Source organism: Marmota monax, unplaced genomic scaffold (assembly GCF_021218885.2).
Source record: "Marmota monax isolate L192 unplaced genomic scaffold, Marmota_monax_Labrador192_F-V1.1 WCK01_AAM20220418_F8-fsc00107, whole genome shotgun sequence".
Classification (NCBI taxonomy): domain Eukaryota; kingdom Metazoa; phylum Chordata; class Mammalia; order Rodentia; family Sciuridae; genus Marmota; species Marmota monax.
The window spans coordinates 6,222,842-6,245,284 of NW_026693761.1; the positions used below are offsets into that span (position 1 = coordinate 6,222,842).

Consider the following 22,443-nt stretch of genomic DNA (forward strand, 5'->3'; position numbering starts at 1 on the left):
TTTGTTAAAATTAATGAACCTACATTGTCACATATTATCCCTCAAAACCCATAGTTCATAGTAGGGTTCACTTTTGATAATGTTTGGACAAATGTATAAGGACATGCATCCACCATTAGAGTAACATGCAGAGACCACTGCCCTAAAAATCCTCTGTGCTCTGCCTATTTATTACTCCTTTTCCCTTACCCCTGACAACCACTGATCATTTTGTTGTCTCCATAGTTTTGCCTTTTCTAGAATGTCGTGGAGTTGTAGGCTTTTCGGATTGGCTTCTTCCATTTAGGGATGCAACACTTGCAAAAACCTATTGCTGTGGCCAAAATCTTGAGCACTGACAATATCAAACGCTGACAAAAATGTGGACCAATAGGAACTCTCATTGACTGCTGGTGAGAATGCAAAATGGTACCACCACTTTGGAAGACAATCTGGCTGGCCGTTTCTTACAAAACTAAGCACACTCTTTCTTTGCAATCTAGTAATTTACACTCCTTGATATTTACCCAAATAAGTTGAAAACTTACGTCCACACAAAAACCTGTACACAGATGTTTACAGCAACTTTTTTATAATTGTCAAAACTTGGTAGCACCCAAGATATTTTTCAGCATGTAAATGGATTTTTAAAATGTGATACATTTGGAACATTCAAATGTATATTAAAATGGAATATTCACCACTAAGAATAAATAAATAATCAAGTAAACACATATTGCTAAGTGAAAGAAGCCAATAAACATGATTTTTGAAACAAAAATTGCTGTGGAATGACTTTCATAATGGTGAATTGAATTCCCTTGACTTAGTCTTCTAAGAAAAACAAAAATCAGAAACAGGGAAAAGTACTTATTTTGCTGCCAAGTTCATCTTCTATCTATTCTGTTAAATTAATGGCTAGTACATGAAGTCCATGTTATATTTGAAATCATTTCTACTTGAAATAACCTATTTTATAATGTATTGCATGATTACTGTTTGAATACCAGGTGACAAAGTTCATGAGAGAGAAATGCATTAAAAATGTTTAGAAAATTATAGGATTGTTTCAAAAATTTTCTGAAATGGAATGCAATTTCCACCACATTTCCTGTGTTTATTTACCATAATTTTATTGTTTCACTTTAGGCAATTTATGGACATCTCTATACATCAGTTTATTGATTCTCCCTATCCCTTTTGAAGAAGATGTTTGTCACAGAGAAATATATCTACAGCAGTCATAGTGTTGCTGACAATGGCCAGGAAAAACACAGAGTGCCATTCATTTCAGCAATATACAACACGCTGCCGTATCAAATTACTTTTCTATACACATAAGTGAAAATTAAGGAAAAAGACAGTAACACAAAATTGTGTCCTGTTGAAATAAATTTATTTCCAGGAACAATAATTCTTTTAGTTTAATTCTGACATGCTTCCACACAATTTTGGCAATGACAATTCTAGAACATAAAGTTGATTTATTTTAGAAACAAGCTTTCCACTGTCAGATTTAATTATAATTTACAATAACTATATTTTGTGTTAGAGGTGTTAGAGACTTTTTTTTCAGAAATTTGGATACAACCAAACCAATATCTTTCAGTGGCTTTTTCTTTATTGCAATTGCAAAGTAAAGCAATTAATCTATAGATGCAAATAAATTCATCTACCAATATTTCTAAGGTTTAAATTAAAAAGTTATGATTATAGGAATTAAGTAAAATAAAAGACTAAAGTACACATTTGCTTTTTAATTACAAAAAATGACTCTAGTATCCTATATATATATGAAATTATGTGATTTTTTTAGTTTCATTTTTTTAAACAAATTATATTGTTTTAAACTCAGGCTTATAAACAAAATAAGGCTAAATGACCATTCAGCAATTATCTACTAAGGCACCTATGAATAGACAAGAGTACAGGATATTAATCTGGAACAAGAATTAAACAAATTAGCCAGGGGGAGAATTAAAGAACTGTGACCTTAGAAATGGACACACGTGGCCCTATTCCAACCTACCTCCAGGAAATCATCATCCAGTTTGTTCCTCCTAGGAGTTGCTTCTCTGACATGTGTGCTTGCTTTCCATCGCATTCAATCTCATTCAGAGCTCCTCTTTGTGGGGTGTAAAAGGTGCTACATCAAGATGGTGAGAACACCATCAGACACTATTTGCTCACTTACAGGTTCTATTTCACTTAATAGTAATGCAGAAATATTATCATCATGGTCACTTAATGGTAATGCAGATGTGTTTGTGAATCCTCAAAGCTCATGCATCTCCATAATACTTTTTAAAATCAATGACTCTTATCATAACCAATCGTATGAACATTAACTAAAGCACCAGAGGAAATGCATTCCAGACCTAGGTGTTTTATGGAGCATCTAGGTTTGGAAGATAAAGTCCTTCCTTTAGAATAGTTGATGAGAATAGCCAAGGTGTATTATCAGCATATTCCATTAGTCCATTTGTTAAATCTGTAGGTAACAAAGTAATACATTTTCCTTGCTTTTCCCAGAGAACATAGCATAGGACACAGTTCTAAGGGGCTTTCCCTGTGGTGTTTCATGAAAAGGGGGTACAATCATCAGATAACATGCTAAGATGCACTATAAGTCACCAGAAGGCATATGTATCATACCATGTGTGCCAGACCTATCTGATTCCTGAATCAATACAGAGCAAATCCTGGGACCAGGGTTTCACAAAACACACTTTGGCAATTGCTCAAGAGTTCTGTCAAAATATCATTGTTTGCTAGCATGTATACCTATAAGAAAAAAAAATACATTTTTCTAAAGAAATTATGACCTTCCATTGTATTTTGATACATTCTAGAAAATTCCATTTCCCTTTTGTTCCTCGATGACTTTTTCCTTAAAACCTCATGTGACTATCTTGTTCAATTTGTCCAAGTTTTTGAAATCAAAATCTTGAAAAAGTAAACATGTTTAACATGTCAAGTTTTTTTCTATTGTATTTTTTGTTTCCCATAAAATAATTATCTGGTTTTTTTTCCTTTCTTTGCTTTTTACACTGGGTCATTTTGCTTTATTTTTCCTTCACATGTTGCAATTGAGAAGCATACAGGCATAGAGTATTAAAAGGTGCTGTCATTTTTTTTAAAAGTGACAATTAAAACAAGAATTAAGCGATATACGTGCTAATCTGAAAAATCAAATGCAACACAAATAAAACTTTCCACCGTCCACGCCAAGAATATATACCCCTGCAACCTCAAATTATTCTGGAATTTAATACCAAAGTCATACAAATCCCCAGCAGCTGTTTCTCTGCCAAAATTTCACAATGATGATCAACCCTTTTTATGCCCCCTCTTGCAAGAGTATTCTTCAGTATGTGGACAAAACTTAGAAATGCCAGCTCTTAGTCTTTACTATGGTCTTCAAAAACCTTTGTGTGGTTGAATTGCAACTATTTATCCCTAACATCAGGTAATTTGATTTTTTAATTAAAAATCTATTATAGATTTAAAATTTTATTATTGTTCTTGTGCAAGAACATTGTGACAGCTTTGATCATGTTGGAAAGGCCCCTAGCTCCAATTTCAACCCAAGGGTATTCACGTACCTACTGCTGTTGACCATGGGCTGTTGGAACCATCAATGAACTACACAGTTGTGTTGGAAACTTATTATAAGCCCTGATTCACTAAATACTATTTCCAGCCATATATTTCCACTTGATAAAGCAAACTTAGAAAATTGTATTTAACTAATAAATTTATTTACTAGTTATTATAGGAGAACTCAAATGAATTACAGCACTGTCCCAAATTTCATTCCATTTTAACATATCATTGCTGTGTTTTAGATCATGAATATTCCCCCGAAGGCCTATGTTAAAAGCTTGGTCGCCGGCTGGTGGTGCAATTGTGAAGTGGTGGATCCTACTGGAAAAAAGTTAGGAAGCAAGGGGGAGTATCCTTAAAGGAGATGCCAGGACCCTGGTCCTTCCTCTTATTCTTTGCTTATCAGTCAACTGTGAGAAGAGCTGCTCCTTCCACCTCACACTCCCTCCATGATGTACTGTGCTTCCACTGGCCCAAAGCAACAGGGCCAAGTAACTGTGAAACTTCTGAAATTGTGAGCCAAAGTAAACTTTTTTTCTTTATAAGTTCATTGTCTTTGGCATTTTTCCACAGTGAAGTGAAACTGACTGACACAACCATAGATTTTTACCTTTCAAAGGAATTTTAAAAATTACCTACTTCAGAGGTTCTCAGACTTCAGTGTAAATCAGCATTACCTCCAACACCATTAAAACCCAGATTTCTGCTTTCATCCCCAGGGTTTTTGAGTCAGCAATCTGGGAAGCAGGGTAAAAATTTGCATTTTTTAACAGTTCCCAGGTAATGCTAATGTGGTTGGTCTCAGGACACATTCTGAGAGGCCCAGTGGTAGAAAGCCCTTTCTATCTGACCTACACTGGAGGTTTCGAAGTGGCCTTCAACTTAATCCATATGGAGTTCTGGCTGGAGGAGGGAAATCTTGATTACTCCCATCCTTGGAGTGCCAAGAGGGATGATTAATCAGTGCTCCCCTGTTCATCAGGAGTTCTCTGCAGGGACCTAACAACCATTGTGACCTCACTGCCCCTCCGGGATCACATTTTTCTCAACTTTTAAAAAGTTGGTGCATTGTAGTTGTACATAATGATGGAATCTGTTGTTACACATTCATACATGCTCCAACCAATATCACTCCCCAGCTCTCCCCAGCTCTCTTTCCCCTCCCATCCTCTGGTCCCTTTCCTCTACTGATCTCACTTTCATTTTCACACAATCACCGCTGACCCCCCCAACTCAACCTTTCTCTTCCTTTTTCTTTTCTAGTTTCCACATATGAGAGAGAATATATAACCCTTGACCTTCTGAGTTTGACTTATTTCACTTACCATGATAGTCCCTAGTTCCATCCATTTTCTTGCAAATGACATAATTGCATTTTTCTTTATGGCTGAGTAAAATGTATACATAAGGAAAATGCAATTTTATATATATAATTTTCTTTATTCATTTTTCCACCTAGGCTGGTTCCATAGTTTAGCTATTGTGAATTGTGCTGCTATAAACATGGGTATGCATGTATCTCTATAGTATGATGACTTTAATTCCTTTTTTGATTTTTTATCTTATTTATTCTACTTTGTTATATATGACAGCAGAATGCATTTCAGTTCATATTACACATATAGAGCACAATTTTTCATCTCTCTGGTTGTACACAAAGTAGAGTCACACCATTGGTATCTTCATATATGTACTTAGGGTAAGGATGATCTCATTCTACCATCTTTCCTACCCCCACACCTCTCTTTACCTACCTAAAGTTCATCTATTCCTCCCATGCCCCATTATGAACCAGCATCCTTATATCAGAGAAAACATTCAGCATTTGGTTTTGGGGGATTGGCTTACTTAGCATTATATTCTCCAGCTCCATCCATTTACCTGCAAATGCCATGATTTTATTCTCTTTTAATGCTGAGTAATATTGCATATAGACCACAATTTCTTTATCCATTCATCTACTGAAGGCTATCTAGGTTGGTTCCACAGTTTAGCTATTGTGAATTGTGCTGCTATAAACATTGATGTGGCTGCATCCCTTTAGTATGCTGTTTTTAAGTCCTTTGGGTAAAACCGAGAAGTGGGATAGCTGGATCAAATGTTCCATTCCCAGTTTTCCAAGGAATCTCCATACCGCTTTCCATATTGGCTCCACCAATTTGCAGTCCCACCAGCAATGTATGAGTGTGCCTTTTTCCCCACATCCTCTCCCAACCCTTACAGTTGTTTGCATTCTTTTAAAAAAAAATACTTAAATTTTTTTTAGTTGTAGTTGGACTCAATATCTTTATTTATTTTTATGTGGTGCTGAGGATCCAACCCAGGGCCTCGCACATGCTAGGCGAGCGCTCTACCGCTGAGCCACAACCTCAGCCCCTGTTTGCGTTCTTAATAGCTGCCATTCTGACTGGAGTGAGATGAAATCTAAGAATAGTTTTGATTCGCATTTCTCTAATTGTAGATCAGTTGTATATTCTCTTCAGCAAAGTGTCTGTTCAGTTCTTTGGCCCATTTATTGATTGTGTTATTTGTTTTTTTGGTGTTAAGATTTTTGAGTTCTTTATATACCCTAGAGATTAGTGCTCTATCTGATGTGCAAGTGGTAAAAATTTGATTCCAAGCTGTAGGCTCTCTATTCAACTCACTGATTGTTTCTTTTGCTGAGAAGAAACTTTTTAGTTTGAATCCTTCCCATTTATTAATTCTTGATTTTAATTCTTGGGCTATTGGAGTCTTATAAAGGAAGTTGGGGCCTAATCCAACATGATCAAGATTTGGGCCTACTTTTTCTTCTATTAGGCTCAGGGTCTCTAGTTTAATTCCTAGGTCCTTGATCCACTTTGAGTTGAGTTTTGTGCATGGTGAAAGGCAGAGGCTTAATTTCATTTTGCTGCATATGGATTTCCAGTTTTTCCAGCACCATTTGTTGAAGAGGCTAGCTTTTCCCCAATATATGTTTTTGGCACCTTTGTCTAATACAAGATAATTGTATTCATGCGGGTTTATCTCTGTGTCCTCTATTCTGTACCATTGATCTACAAGTCTATTTTGGTGCCAATACCATGCCTTTTTTTTTTTTTTTAACTATTGCTCTGTAGTATAGTTTAAGGTCTGGTATAGTGATGCCTCCTGCTTCACTCTTCTTGCTAAGGATTGCTTTAGCTATTCTGGGTCTCTTATTTTCCCAGATGAATTTTATGACTGCTTTTTCTATTTCTATGAGGAATGTCATCGGGACTTTAATTGGAATTGCATTAAATCTTTATAGTGCTTTTGGTAGTATGGTCATTTTGACAATATTAATTCTGTCTATCCAAGAACAAGGGAGATCTTTCCATCTTCTAAGGGATGACTTTAATTCTTTAGGATAAATACCAAGGAGGGATAATAGCTGGGTCAGAAGGTCGTTCCATGCTAGTCTTTTGAGGAAACTCCATACTGATTTCCATAGTGGTTGTAAAAATTTAAGAGTCCTACCAACAGTATAAAAGTGTTCCTTTTTCTCTACTTCCTGTCTAGCATTTGTTATTATTTTCATTCTTTATGACTGCCATCCTGACTGGTGTGAGATGAAATCTCAATGTAGTTTTGATTTGCATTTTCAGGGATCACATTTGAGAATCACTGATATGGTTCAATCTTCTCATTTTAAGAACAAGGACATAGAGGTTTAGTCAGGGCAGGTGGAATGACCTGTGAGCTTTTGACTCAGGAGGAGGACCCAGGTGCCCTGACTTCAGGTGATTCCACATTCCCCCCCTGCATTCCTACTTATCTAGCTTCTGCTGATGAATGTGTAAACATTTCTCAGCATTGGACAGGATCAGCAAGAAACTTTTAAAAATATTTTCTCTGCTGATTGGAAAGATTGGCTTCTTCAGTTATTGACTCCCTTCTCTCTTTTCCCTAAATGTGGAAAATTTCAACAGAGCCTTGGTTTTGCTCTTGGTGAGATTAAGCTCTATGTTTTTTAACCTATGTTCAATTTTATTAATGGGAATTTCTCAAACGATCTATACAACAACTTTTTATATTTTCTTGGCTTACGGCTCCTAGAGGTAGTGGTTCTTATTGTTAGCTTAATGTTTTTATAACAACCTATAACCAATATATTTTGTGAGCACAGAAGGATTTTATTTACCTTTGAGCATTCTGGTCATGTTTTTTGCTTTCTCTTTCATGTACTTAACTTCTGCAGAGTCGTATTTTCTCTAATAATTTGGACTGTTTGTTTTTCCTAATGGTGTGGTTCTCTTTGGGGGCACTGAAGCTGCAGCACATCCAATATTGTGGCCGAGTCACAATATTGGGTATTCACGTACTTACTGCTATTGACCATGGGCTATTGTGATGTTCAGAGTCACTTCTTTAACCATCTGCCAAAAGTACCCCTGTACTCTTTTCAGTGAGCCTTCATGGGCATTAACTTAGGGCTGCATACAGACATCCACTTAAGAGGCATGTGACATGAACAGAAATGGTATATCTGATTCTTGCTGCAAATTCAAGAAAGATGTTGTTCCAAGATTTAGTGACAGACCAACAACATATGGGTTGATTTCTAGTGGTCCTTGGGGAAAAAAATAACTTATGGCCCAAATGTAGTATTGTTTTTTGGGAAGAGTAACATATCCTTTGATTCTTGAACAGCTGTTCAGCAAATAGATTTTATGAGGCAAGCAAGCTATTATGCATAATAATAAAATTCAGTAACAGTTTCAGGAAGCCTTTCCATTTGATCATGGATTGATGAGACCAAGATATTGTGCATAACATTTGTTACAAGCAGTTTTTAATAACCAATGTGATTACTGAGATGAAAGGAAGAGGAGGTGTATGTTGTGTTCTTTATTAGTGATAAATTGAATTAGAAGGACTTATGAGAAATTTCTTGAGCTTCAGTAAAAAAACAGAAGCTGTGGAAAATATGCATATTCAAAAGTAAAACAATCCCAAAGTAAATAAAAGACTTCTATCTATTCTAGGATGATTCTCAGAAATCTGAGCTCTTATTATCAACTAGTATAGCCTTTCTAGTTAATAGATAAAATTAAAATTTAAAAAGTCAAGGCTTGGTCATAACATATGAGCCCAGCCATAGATATGATGGTGGTCCCTTATAATCTATCGTCATAATTTTTTTGTAACAGAACATTCTGTATTTTAAACAATGATGGCTTTGTTTTTATTACTCAAATTTAATTGTTAATTTTTAGCCAGTCAGCAGTTTAAATTTCCCTTCATATAAAATAAATGAAAGTATTGTATGATTTGAGGACTGTCAATTGGTGTTGCTTCACAGGTTACAAAGCTGGTGAGGCCATCTTCATAATATTGCAAAAAGATATGTATTTAGGTGTTTTCACAGCAACAGTTCATAGGAGAACAGCTCAGGAGGCTGTGTATACACATGGCAATAACACATGCACAACATTCACATATGTACTTCCTAGTTTGTTTCCTACCTTATTTTTCTGCCTTCAGAACTCAGCTCAGAATTTTCCTAGATTGATCTTCTGCCCTAACTGTGCTCTGGATATTCAGGGGGGTTTCTGATGAACCCATAACCTTGTACTTTTTCTTCTGCTCTAATTGCCTGTCTTCTCCCATCTGCCTAGTTGATCTGCAGTTTATGCAGGATTGACCTCCTGTTAACTCTTTGATGAAACTTCTCTAACACCCCCTACTCTTCCCTCTACTGAGCTAGCCAGCTCCCCAATGTTTCCGTGGTTCACTGAGTTTACCTCTCCCCTGGCCTGTAGCCACCAGATCTTAATTATCTGCCTGCATAACTGTTACTTCCTCCCAACATCTGAAAACACTTTGGGAAGAAACCACACCACCCAACCTGACATGTAGTTGATGCTCAGTGTTTGCAGAATAAATGAATAAATGAATGAATAACAAACTACTTCTGTGCACAAATTTAACCAGGGAGCTGAACCCCTCCTTTTAACAAAGGGCAACCTCTCCCTCTGTCATTACTCCTCGAAGCCTCCTGTTCCCCTTTGCCTCCCGTCTCATCCACTCTCACCCAGACCAACTGAGTCTCCAAAGTAGTAATTTGCCTTATCTCATTATTGGCTGTTTTCTGCCTTCCACTTCAAGTTCCCCAAATATCAAAAGTGCCACACTAACAATTCCACATACACAAAATCCTATTTCTGTCCTACACATCTTTAACTGTGCTATTCCCAGAGGTCGAGAAGCTTTTTCCTCTCCTATTCTTACCTCCCCACCCATAAACTCCTAGTCATCCTTTAGGACTCCCTTCCAAAGAATATTCCCCAGGGTCTGGACAGGACCCCCTGTCTGGGCTCCCTGTCCCTTTTTCTTACAGGACTGGCTAGGGAAGGTGAGGAAAGACATTCTTGTCTTATTCACCTCCATACCTCTGGCATCTGGCACAGAGCCTGCGCCATGGTTACCAGGAAACAGCTGATGATAAAAAATTTTACTGAAGCCTCCTAAAGGCAGAAACTCAGCGGATAGGAAAGGCAGCAGAACACAACAGACACTAGTATGGCAATATGTAAATCAATGGATGTGTAACTGATGTGATTCTGCAATCTGTATATGGGGTAAAAATGGGAGTTCATAACCCACTTGAATCAAAGTGTGAAATATGATATATCAAGAAATTTGTAATGTTTTGAACAACCAACAATAAAAAAATTTAAAAAATAAAACTCTATGAAATTAAATGAGAAAAAAAAAGGCAGAAACTCAGCCTCAGCTTTCTCTCAGTCCCTCATCCTTTCTTGTCTTTCTTCTGCCCTGTGTAGCACCTATTTTCCCTTATAGAGACTCAAGTAGTATTTACCTTAAGTAAATTAGACATGGGTGAGTAAAGAGTGTATTGCACTTTTCCATAGCTTAAAAACTAGAATCATACTAACTGCTGTACCATGGCAACAATTTACTTCTTAAAAAAAATTTTTTTTAAAGGATTGCCTTTTTTTTCTTTCATCACAGGAGTGCTCCCAATCACTTGTTTAAACTGGATGATAGAATAAAAAACACGGAAAGAGTAATTTTCAAAATATCAACAAATTCACCTAACTAATGTGCCATGACAATAGGCAATTGGTAAAAGTAGCACTATTGTATATAAGTAAGAAAATAGCATGAAACTCCATAAAAAGATGGATATTTCAGGTTATTAAATGGAGGACTAGACAGAAAAGGAAATGAGATGTGCAGGCTTGTAGTAACACAGTATTTGTCTACATATAACTTGGGTAAAATCTGATTTAGAGTTGGTGTGTTTCCATAATGCTGACCTCTCTACTTCAAAATCAAATAAATGTATTGGGTTAAGTTGAAAGCTAGTTTCTTCCCTCAGCTCTAGGCTTGACTGTTTTATCAGTAAATTTAAAAATAAAAAAGAAATGCATCTCTTTGGAGAGCTTTCTAACGGCTTGCCACCAAATCATAGTGTGTCGGCTAGATTTATTTATTTCCTCCTCTCCATCTAGTGTCCCTGAGCACCCTCAGTGCAGATCTCATCAATTATCCCACATAACTTGGACCCAGGCCCTCTGCAGCATCTATCACTCTCCCCAGTGTATTTCTAGAATACTCCCTAGAATGTCCACATGTGCTGATGGACAGTCACCTATGTCCATCTGCAATGATATCCAAGCTTTGCAAAGCTACCTGAGTGGATCCTCACTTTTAACTCTGGACTCAATGACCTTCAGGAGCTACAAACCATCTAAATACCCAAGTGGCTCAATACATGCTCATTAATACCTTCAATGAGGCCATATAAGGGGAGAGAGTGCAGCTCCTTAACTAATGTCACACTATCACCTAGACTCCAAGCAGTACTGCTCATGCCCAGGAGTACATAAAGTCCATTCTCATCTGGAGAGAGAGCCCCTTTAGCTTCAGCCCACCATATACAAAGGGCTTTGTTTCAGTTCACAAGCCCGGACTGGAGGATGTAGGCTTCATAGCCACTCCACCTCCACCCCACACTCCAAGGATTTCTTTTTTTAAACTCAAACCATTCACTGCAACCACCCAGCTTCTACAATAATCAACTCAAGAGCTGTCTTCCATATATGAATTCCTTCCCTCTAAAACTGTTTTTTTCATGAATCTCTACAAGAAAGGGGATGCTATTAGATAAAATAGTCGAGGAAACTGTCTCTAAGGAGATGATTTGGGAGAATGAGATATGTGAATGGGAAAAAGAGTTCTAGAAGTGTAAACAGCAAATGCAATCCCCTGAGGTAGCTGAGGATCAGCAAAAAGGCCAGTGGGACTGCCCTGGAAGGAGTAATGGAATAAGGGGACTCAATCCCAAAACATCAGAAGGACCAAAAGTTCCAAGAAGTAACAAAGGTATTATAACAAAATTTATCTGGGGCTTCTGATATGCCAGGAACTCTTGTGGTGTTTACCTAATGTGTTGACTCTAATAGATAGATGGGTAGATAAGATTTTTTTTTAATGGTGCTAGAAATGGAACCCAGGACTTTCTGCATACAAAGCCCACACTCTTCACTGAGCTTTGTTCCCAGCCCTGACTCATGTACTTTTTTCGACAATTCTATGAAGTCATTACCACTATTTCCATTATACTTAACTAAAGAAACTGGGACACAGAGACAGCTAGCTAAGAGCAGCCTTGGAATCTGAATTCAGGATTCAAGCTACTAATCTTTACACTATGCTGCTTTCCCTTTCAAAGTAGACTGGACCATTCCTTCCAATCCATATATCTGTGAAAGTCTGATCAAGGTCATGTGCATGGACTAAGCTGCTCCCATCAGGTCTGCTGGAGTTATGCAGACCTTACAAATAAGGGCTGGGTCCCACAAGACTGTCATTTCAGATGCCAATTGCAAGTAGCAGGACCCCAGATTACCCACATTTCTGTCCAACTTGGCTGCAAATCAGATGTCCCCGCCATCACCCCATTTATGTACAGTAATTTGCTATAATGGCTTACAGGACTCAGAGAAGCATGTTTACCAGTTTGTTATAAAGGAGACAAATGAATAAAAGATGAAGAAATGCACAGGGCAAGGTCTAGAAGGTTCCTGAGTGCAGGAGCTTCTGCCCTTATGTAGTTTGGGGTGTGCCACCCTCTCGCCTATGTAAGCTCCCATTGTGTAGGATGTCATTATGTAGGTATGACTAATTGGATCTTCAGTCATTGTGAGTAATTCAACTCTCAGTCCCTCTCCCCTTACTGGAGGTTAGGGGCAAGTCTAAATTTCTGACCATCTAATTACATGGTTGGTTCCTTTTGCCCAGGGCCCCCCACAATCCTGCAAAAGCCACATTATTAGCATAAACTCAGGTGTGATTAAAAGGGACATATGGATAATAACATGCTTCTCTCACCTCATCACTCAGAAATTCCAAGGGTTTAGGAGCTCTGTGCCCAGAAAGCGGAATGATAACCAATGTATCATTATGCCACAAAATCATAATGTTTCACCCAGGTCCCTCAGAGTTCCTCTTTTCCATTTGTTACTCCTACCCCTTTGTTGGGCTTTCAACAACCAGCACCTGTGGTTCTTTTTTCCAAGGACTCCTTCCGGTACCAAGTTCCAATTTACAAAAAGAGCTAAGAGACAACCATGGCTGGGGATTGCCAACCCTTCATCTGCAGTCCAGGAGCTATTAACAGATGACTGTCAGGTGTGGAGGGTAAAAGCCCAGCTTGCCATGGGGTGAGATCACTCTGAGTCCCAACTCATAGTCCAACACTCCCTGAAGAATTAGGGTTCTGTTCTTCCCTATCCTGTTTCTTAGGTAATTTAAAAATTTCCTCTGCCAGCCAATATGGAACACTAATAGCAAATTAGTGTACTTGTAGTTTTTCATAAAAATAAAATATAATTAATTCTAAAATTATATAGAAATCAATATGATTTTACATGGACAAATCAAAATATTTTAGGAAGGCATTTGCAATTTGATGTAGTGTTTGGGTGTGGGAGTAGTTTTAGGGGTAGGGCTAGGGAATGAACATGTGTAACTATATATTTGAATAAAAAAAATGAAAACATACATGAAATTATGTCAGAAAACCTATGTAAATGTATATGTTCTCACAAACAGAGAAGCTTCAGTCTATCGCCCTACTGATATTTTGATTCAAATTTGTGCCATGGACTCATTGGTGAAAATATATTGATATATATAATATTATAGGTAACTATATAAATTCATCTATCAAAATATCTATGAATATTCATATAAATGTAAATAATTTTACCTGTAAAGGCATTTGTGTTTTGATGTCGTGTTAGGTGTGGGAGTGGATTTAGGGGTAGGGCTAGGGTTAGGGTTACACGATCATGTGTACCTATATATTTGAATAAAAAATGAAAATATACATGAAAGAAATTTAGGATTTTGCAGTGCCTCAGAGTAATCATTGCAAATATCAAGTCATTCCCAACCCCAGAGACTCCTCTGCAATGAGGAGTCAGTGGTGACTCTTGACTGGCTGACTAAACTACCATGAAAGTAAGGGGGGAATCTTAGCAGGATAAAACACACATTAAGTAGATCACTGAGAAGACTATGGCCACCTATCCATTTTTTTGTATACTGGTATTTCCTTGACCTTTTGTTTGTTTGTTTGAGAGAGAGAAAAATTTTTAAAATATTTATTTTATACTTTTCGGTGGGACATAACATCTTTATTTTATTTTTATGTGGTCACAACATCTTTATTTTATTTTTTGTGATGCTGAGGAGGATCAAACCCAGCAACCTGGGCATGCCAGGAGAGCACACTACCACTTGAGCCACATCCCCAGCCCCTTCCTTGACCTTTTAAAAGAAGACTTAAGGGCAAGAAGTGGAAGAATTGGTTTAGTTTAAAAAGTCTTAAGGATTCAAAAGGAATGTTTGTTTTTTCACACACATGGGTAGAGGAAAAGTCAATGTCTAATATATGCAAATGAATTCAAATTGTCCCATTTGTTTCTAGATAGCCACTGTGAGTCATTTTGGACCTTAAATGAAGAATAAGTTGTGATAAATGCATTTGTGAATATCCTCATTTAAAAACAAATGGCACCACAGTTCCAGAGTTCTAAATTGAAAAGTTAGTAGCAAAAAGAACTGCTCAAAAATCCATACTCTATAAAATCCACATAGTTCATGAAGAGAATGATAGAACCATAGATCATGGGCAATTATGCTCCAAAGAAAGATTGTGAGCCTGATGCATTCATAAGGCCCTCCCAGAATAAAGGCATAAACATAGGAATATAATATCACAGCCAAATTGTCTCATTGTATTGTCATATTTTTGTAAATGAGATTCATAATAATAAAATAATATGATCAGCATTTTTTCATGAAAAATATTATGAATACTAATGTTCAGATTCAAAAAAACAAGTTTTTTGCCAGGATGCAGGATGTGAGTCTTTCAGAGAAAGAGGATAAGGCACGACCTGTAGAAGAACACTCCTCCACCCGGTAGTGATGGCATTTATGGGGACATCTTTACATTGTCATACATATGATGTCATCAAAGAGTCCTGGGGAGACTTTATTAAAAGTTCTTTTTTCTTCATCACCATGCAATGTGTACAGGGATAAAGAGATGCACAAAGCAAATAGATTTGGAAATATGGGCTTACTCTCAATCTGAGGTAAGCACCCAGTATCCACATGAATAGGGAACAGAGAAGTAATTCATTACAAATCTTAAGGGTATTATTTTTTAGTAAATCTTTTTTTAATGCTATCACCATCAAATCAGCAACTGTGAGACTATTTCAAAATATTTTGACATGAAGCACGAATTAAATTCCAAAATGAATGTCCTTATGTAACTTTAGAAATGGAAACTAAGGTTGAGAATAATGTACTATTAAAAAGGCAATGTTCTCTTGTACTGGTCTGTCACTACCAATCTTGGCCTCAGAATCATAACACTGCCCCTAACCTCCAATAAAGGGAAAGGGGCTGAGAATTGAATTACAATAACTGAAGATCCAATTAGTCATGCCTACATAATGACACCCTACACAATGGGGTTCAGAGAGCTTACATAGGCGGGGAGGGTGGCACACCCCACTAATGAGCAAGTCCAATCAAATAGCAAATCTCCAAAATAAGCAAGAGAGCCATGTTTTAAATACTGTTTTTGAATACCCTCCATTCTAAAATACTTTAAAACAGCATTTGTCTTTTAAACCATGAAACTCACCTCATCTAATTACCCATTGTGTTAAGTGGCTAATAACTTCCTTCAAACAGCCCTTTAAAAAAAATATAACATAGAACTGCTATAAAAATACAGAATAATTATTCTTGATCATGTAATTTCCAAGGTAAGAAGATATTTATGGGGGTGAGTCCTAATTATGATAAATTGATTAGTTCAAAATTCTCATGCACAGCATGAACTCTGAGAATATTAGCTAACATGTATTAAGAAAATAATATATGCCAAGTATTGTGTTCTCAAAATTGGCCTCATTTATTTAATTCTCATAATAACCCTGTGGGTGGTATTATTTTTACACCCATTTTACTCATGAGAAAATGAGGCATGGTTTACTTACAGTAACAAAATAGGATTGTCTTGCATCAGAGCTATACTAATGGATGAGCAGGAGGAAGGTAATATTTGGAGTTCTACTTCATTGTGACAAAACTATTTTAAAATTTTATGTTGTTATTTTATTCTGTAAAATTCTAGGGGAAAATGTCAAGAAATCAGTGATTCTATGAGTGGGTTTTTAGACTAGCTGCAGATTCCAGAATTGTAGTTTTATGTATTCAAGCCCAGAATCCATTTGGATGTAACATAAGAACTCTTGCCTTCTGCAAATCCTTGCTTTGAGAGCTTCTGCATTTATAAACAAGCATGCACCAGAATTCAGCACGTCTTTTGAGTTGATCTGCTGAAAATGTGACTGTATAATACAGTCAGACTTCATTTGGGCCATCCTTTGCTGGTTAGGTACATTGGCAATGAAAGATCTGAAGGCATAAATCTGGCAGCAGCTTCAAAATATCCAGTTGACCCTGGAACGTTAACATGCTCATTATGTGCATTTATTGTGCATGGGTTTGCCGCTGTCTAAATCTACCCTGAGTCTCCAATCAAGAATAAGTATTGATAGGAACACTGCTAATATGACATGACTGGGGACAATACAGAGTGACATGACCTGAGGTGATGAGGAAAACACTTATGGTTTCCTGACTATCCCCCTCCCCCTCCCTGCCACTTATCTTAATGCACATTACATCCCTGCCCCAGCAGTCACAGACAGAAAAGCCAAAAGGTATTTATGAAGCTGCATCCATCGACACCACCCATGATTCACCTGAAATGCTATCAGCTACAAACTGACTTGTTTCCACTGTCCACTATCTATATGCACCACACTCTGTGTTTGTAGTTCTAACTCTAGAGTTAGGGGCCAGCAAGGCATTGCCCCAAATCCCAGATACCTTTCACAAAGACCTACCAGGAAATCAGATGGGAAGTAAGAGAGAGTCATCTGAGTTGGCATTTGCTCCATAAAGAGAAAAAGACAACAAAAAGAACAAATTAGGTTTCCACCTGAGACCAGGATATAGAGGAATCAACAGTACAAATAAACAAACCCTGTATATTTGTGATTGCTGAAGCAACCTTCCAGAGCACTTCAAGTGTACCCATTTCTAACCCACAAACACAAAGATTCAGAAGTACATTTTTAAATACATAATTTGCTATATATACAGAATGATTATTTAATCCTTATGCAATACCTGGATTTTCAGCAAATACCGGGGACCATAGCTGAAGTAATGTTCTAAACATGGTGAATTCTCAATCTCTACTATTGTATTATATCCAGAGAGTATAATTCCATAATTTCCTATATGAGCTTTTGATTGACCTAGATATTAGAGAAAAGTCCTACAATTACTAAAAATATTTTCTCTAAATTAAATAGGAATGACTGCTTGGCTTTTGTGAGCACTCTATACGCACGGAATTTAATTTTTTTCATCCAAAATTCAGGGACAAAATGGCCTATGCAACACGAAAAACATATTGCACATAATTTAATCTTTCTTTGAGTTAAGAAGCTTATTCTGAGATCTCCCTGAAACTCAAGAATTTCATTATGATTTCAACTTGATTGCATAAAAGAAATGTGAACACAGTATTTGGCAAGTGACCTGAGAATGGAGCACCCACGAACAGTGTCTGTGCTGCCAGTGGCAGGTCCCTCAAGCAGTCTCCTGACACCAGGACAAAAGTAAGAGCGATAATATGAACTCTTCTCACTTTCGGTAGTCGAACTAAACACAAAGTTTTCTCTCAGCACATACTATTACTCACTATGTAGACACTCTATAAACACAGCCAGAAAACCAAGACAAAGGCCAACCTAAATTTTAAATCCCACGGTGGCAATCTGGGATAAGACAGGGTTTCTCTTTAGACCAAAGAATGAGATTTTATATATATATATATAAATAAAAATAATTGTTCTTGATTTTTAGGAGAGAGATAAAGGCAAAAGACAAAATAATGAGCTTAAAATGGATTTCCATTTCTGAGACAATGTGCGAGGTCAATGGAATTACTGTAGAACTAGTTATGTAAAACTCAGTTGTAAGTAAATAAAAAAACAAATAAGATAAGAATATCACATTAATGAAAAAATAATTATTAAATTCATTTAATAATTATTTAAAAATAATTATTAATTTCATTTCCTCTGATAATTAGTATTTTCTTCCTCATCAGATGATTAAAAGTGTAGAAATTAAGTCATAAAATATGTTTTGAGGGAAGAGGGAAAGGAGAGAAAAAAGAGAGGCTGAGACAAAAAATGAAGAATTTAAAGAAAAAAAGTTTAAAAAAAGAGGAAGAAGAAGAAAAGCATTTTTAGAAGAGCAACCAGAACTTGAATTAAATATGGCATTATTTTTTTTCCTACCAAGTTTTAGCCTTGGCAGGTTTTTGCTAAAATGCAGGAATTTCATGGATGTGGGAACTGGTGATGGAAAATGCATTATTATACACAACAATTGTTGTACTTGAGAGAAACTATATGGGGAAAAAATAACACCCTAGAATAAATACAAATGAAATTCATGTATCAAAACCAATACTGTGAAAATAGTTTAAATGTTTCTTGAATTTATATCTAGTCATTAACCTAAATGCAGATTTCAGTTCAAGCCACACTTCTGCCTCATGGTCAGAAGGCCTGAAAACCTGTGGCGTGGAAAATTGGCAGGATAAAGAATATTGAATTGGTCTCCATGGAAAAAACAGATTTTGGCAGTCAAAACCTCCTCCCTGAGCTGGTCTCTCTCCCCACTCTCTTTCTTCCTCTTTGTTTTACCCTTGTCTCAGTAAAGAGGCCAAAAGAAGACCATATATTAGCTAACACAGCAAGTAAAGATCAACTGACTGTTCACTAAAGGATCTTCTCCTTGACCTTGAATCCCATAGTCAGAGTAAGCCTCCCCCCCCCCCCCCCCCCCCCCCCGGCCAAACATCCTAGCCCTGGACTCATCCTCTGAGCACACAGATTTCCATTTCTAGTAACTCTGACTCCCCTTAAAGAAGAAAATGGGCTGGGACATCTGCCTCACCATCAACTCTAAAAGAAACTGCAATTCTCCTGTGGAAGTGACAAATCATTCACAAATCTCCCTACCACATCCTATTTTACTCCCATGATTATCTCAAGAAAAGCAGATCATTTCCTGAGAGTTTTATTTACTCTAGAGGACAAAATCCAGGGACTCCTCCAAAATCATCTCTCTATCCTCCAGGTTCATACTCATTCCCCCTGGGACTAGCTTTAAGCCCACACTCCACCAAGCAGCCCACTTTTGGTGGAGGTTTTTCTTCCAGCCTTGTTTCCGTTCTTCCCCAAGCCTGGAGCTTCCAAGGGATTCTTTACCAGGCCCCGCCAGTGGGTTTGGGGCCCTTTGCATGAAAGAATTGGGGCGAGAACTATCTCCCCCTCCACGTGAATGTTATGTCCGTGTGCTATGCCTGTGCCTCTCAGTGGTTTTCACCCTGATCTTTTCTCTCTTTGCAGCTGGTTAATAATCCTCTAGCAAGTCAGGCCGCAGCGGCTGCAGCAGCCATGGGCTCCATAGCAAGCTCACAGGCCTTTGGCAATGCCCTCTCCAGTCTTCAGGGGGTCACAGGTCAACTAGTTACTAATGCACAAGGACAGGTGAGTGGGAGATGGGAACAAGAGTGAATTTTTATGGCAGATTGAACTCGGAAAGGAAATGAATTTCTTTTGCATGACAGTGATATGTAACCGCATCTATCTGAGGCAAATAAATAATGTTTACTAGGAATGTCAAGAATAGGAGAAGGGTTGGGAGGTGTTTCTATATTTTAGAAGCAAGATTTTTCTTTCCTTCCCCGAGGATGTCAAAGTTTTATTTTGTTTTTATTTTTATACAATGACTCATGTTATGACCTTAGTTGAAGAATTTAACTCTCGTTACTGGGGCATTCTTTGAAACAAACAAACAAAAGTTAAATTTAAAAATAAAATTTCAGTTTTGCTTTTTTATTTTGCACTAAAAAAAAAACTTGGATATAATAGAGGAAACTGGTAAGTTTCCTTCCCTGATTGCTATAGATTTCTAAACAAATCTCAGTAAAGCCAACTTCTGGGTGTAGGGGAAACTAAGGAAGAAGTCCTGTAAAAGCGACAAAAGGATGAGTTAGAAAGATGCCAATTGCAAGTCAGCCCTGTGGCCCTGGCCTCTTGCTGATTCTCCTATCAGCTGGGTGGTCTTTTTCTTGGGTGTAGATTTTCTTTAGTCTGTCAGAGCCAGTTACATCCTCTTATCATAAGAGTCCATTCCTTTCCATGGCTAATGTGCCCATGTCATGTTCACCAGAGCTTCGGATAACCCAAAACACCTAAAAGGTGCATAAATACAAAGCAAGTGGAATCTGACCATATTGAGGGTATCTTCCAATGGAAAGCCTGACCCAGAACCCAGCTTCACTGTTAGGGTACGTGCTTCTCCAATGTAGCTGCTTATAATCAAAAAACATGGGGAGCTTACATCCTCATAAAGATTTTCTCTCTCGGAGTTATTTATTTATCCTGCAGTCTGTTTATGTACTCTGCTTGGCCTGCTATGTGGAGAGCAGGAATTGCAATGTCTTAAACCCTGTTTTTTTATTTTACATAAAGAGTAAACAAAGATGCATTATAAGCTAAACCATCTTCATCTATGTCCCAGTGAAAGAAAAAGCTGACCTTGTTATATTTCCTGGGCGGGTATAGGATTGTCCCGTCAGAACCCGGAGGGCTGAACGATGGAGCTTGTCAAAGACAGGCCCCATGTAATGAATCATCTTATCACAGGTGCACACCACACATATTAAAGGAGGGTTGTATGAACACTGTGCCCTCTACAGTAACCTTTCAATGTCTGCTTTAACCCTTGTTCCAATCCCTTTTCATCAAAGGATCATTTTATGCAGCCAGCTCCAAATGGAGGCTCTCAAAAGCCTATTAAGATTTCTGGAGGGATGAGGTTGCTGGGGTGGAGGAAAAGTTGGTTTTAATATCTATAACTCATATTCACATCAGTTTGGTCCTGGAAGATGCTTTCTAGAGCTGTGCCCAGAAATAGAACACCCTCTTTCACTCCTACTAGGTGCATGGCCCTTGAGATGTAAATTTTAAGAGCTTAAGATAGGAACCACACTTCCCTGAATGGGTATTTCCCTCTGATTTTTCTGTTCCAACATTCAAGTAAAATGCACTACCATATTCTACCATTTGAGTATTTATGATGGGTAAAATGCTTTATTATGTAGAAGGAATTTTTAGGAGTTTATTTTTCTGAAGATTTAATGGCTGATCATTTAGCCAGTTACAAATTCTCAGGGACTAGAGTTACAATCTTTGCTAGCCTCTGAGCCCAGGGATAGCTCCCAGCCAAAAGGTAGCCAAGAGAAAATTAGAAACTCTGCTATGGTATTTGATGTAGTAAACAAACCTCTCAAAGTAGAAAAAAAATTACATTTACAGAGACACTAATCATGCCCATTCATGACATCTTGCCTGTATTTTAACATGTGTCCTATGGTATCTTATCCACCTCCTAGTACAGAAAGAGTCCTAGATTTAAAATACCTCTCAAGCAGATGATTTGGCCACATTCATGAAACACTATTTTTTTTTGTCTTAATCTTTGTAATATTTGGGAATAAACACAGTCATTTTCCCAGAAAAGGGTGCATACCCTGCATCTGTTGGCACAGAGATGCGTGTTTGAGCCTTTGAAGATGAGGTAAACAGCCTGTAGTCAAATTATACCCAAATGATACAAGCAAAGATTATTTGGTTTATGTTGTGTGTGTGTGTGTGTGTGTGTGTGGCTTGTGTTAGGGTGATACAAAAGGTAAGAATACATTAGAACCAGGTTAATACAATTAGCCTTGTTCAAAATAACATGGAAACTAGAATTACTATACCATTTCAATTTCTTAAAAGTCTCCAAAGAATTTTCCAAGAAAAGGTATAAAGAGAAAACTCTTATAAATTTAGAGACTATTTTACTAGAGCTTTTGAGGTCAACTGTTTTTTTTTCTTTCTCTCTCTTTCTTTCTCTTCTTTTTTTAACTTTTGAAATTTGCATTAAAATCTAAACCTATGTTTGAAAAGCACATTTTTCTGGATAGTTATGCTGATTGGTGAGGTTAGGTGTGTATAGAATATGGACATTGACCAAGGTATCCTGACTAGTGAAGGAGAGTCTAGTTCTCAAAGAACCCTTTCTCTTTACCTATACACTGTATTGCCTTTTGCTGCATATGCAAATCAAATATGGTTTGATTAAGAAGTGGGATAATTC

General features: G+C 37.3%; 1 protein-coding gene across 1 annotated transcript in view; it reads left to right on the plus strand.

Annotated features, from left to right (window-relative positions):
• The window catches only part of Pou6f2 (POU class 6 homeobox 2), a 370,228-nt gene that overhangs the window by 294,277 nt on the left and 53,508 nt on the right, over window positions 1-22,443 (plus strand). The window contains exon 5 of the mRNA XM_046460650.2: window positions 19,644-19,784. Within this exon, the coding sequence (XP_046316606.2) occupies window positions 19,644-19,784 (141 nt within the window). The remainder of the gene's footprint in view (window positions 1-19,643; window positions 19,785-22,443) is intronic.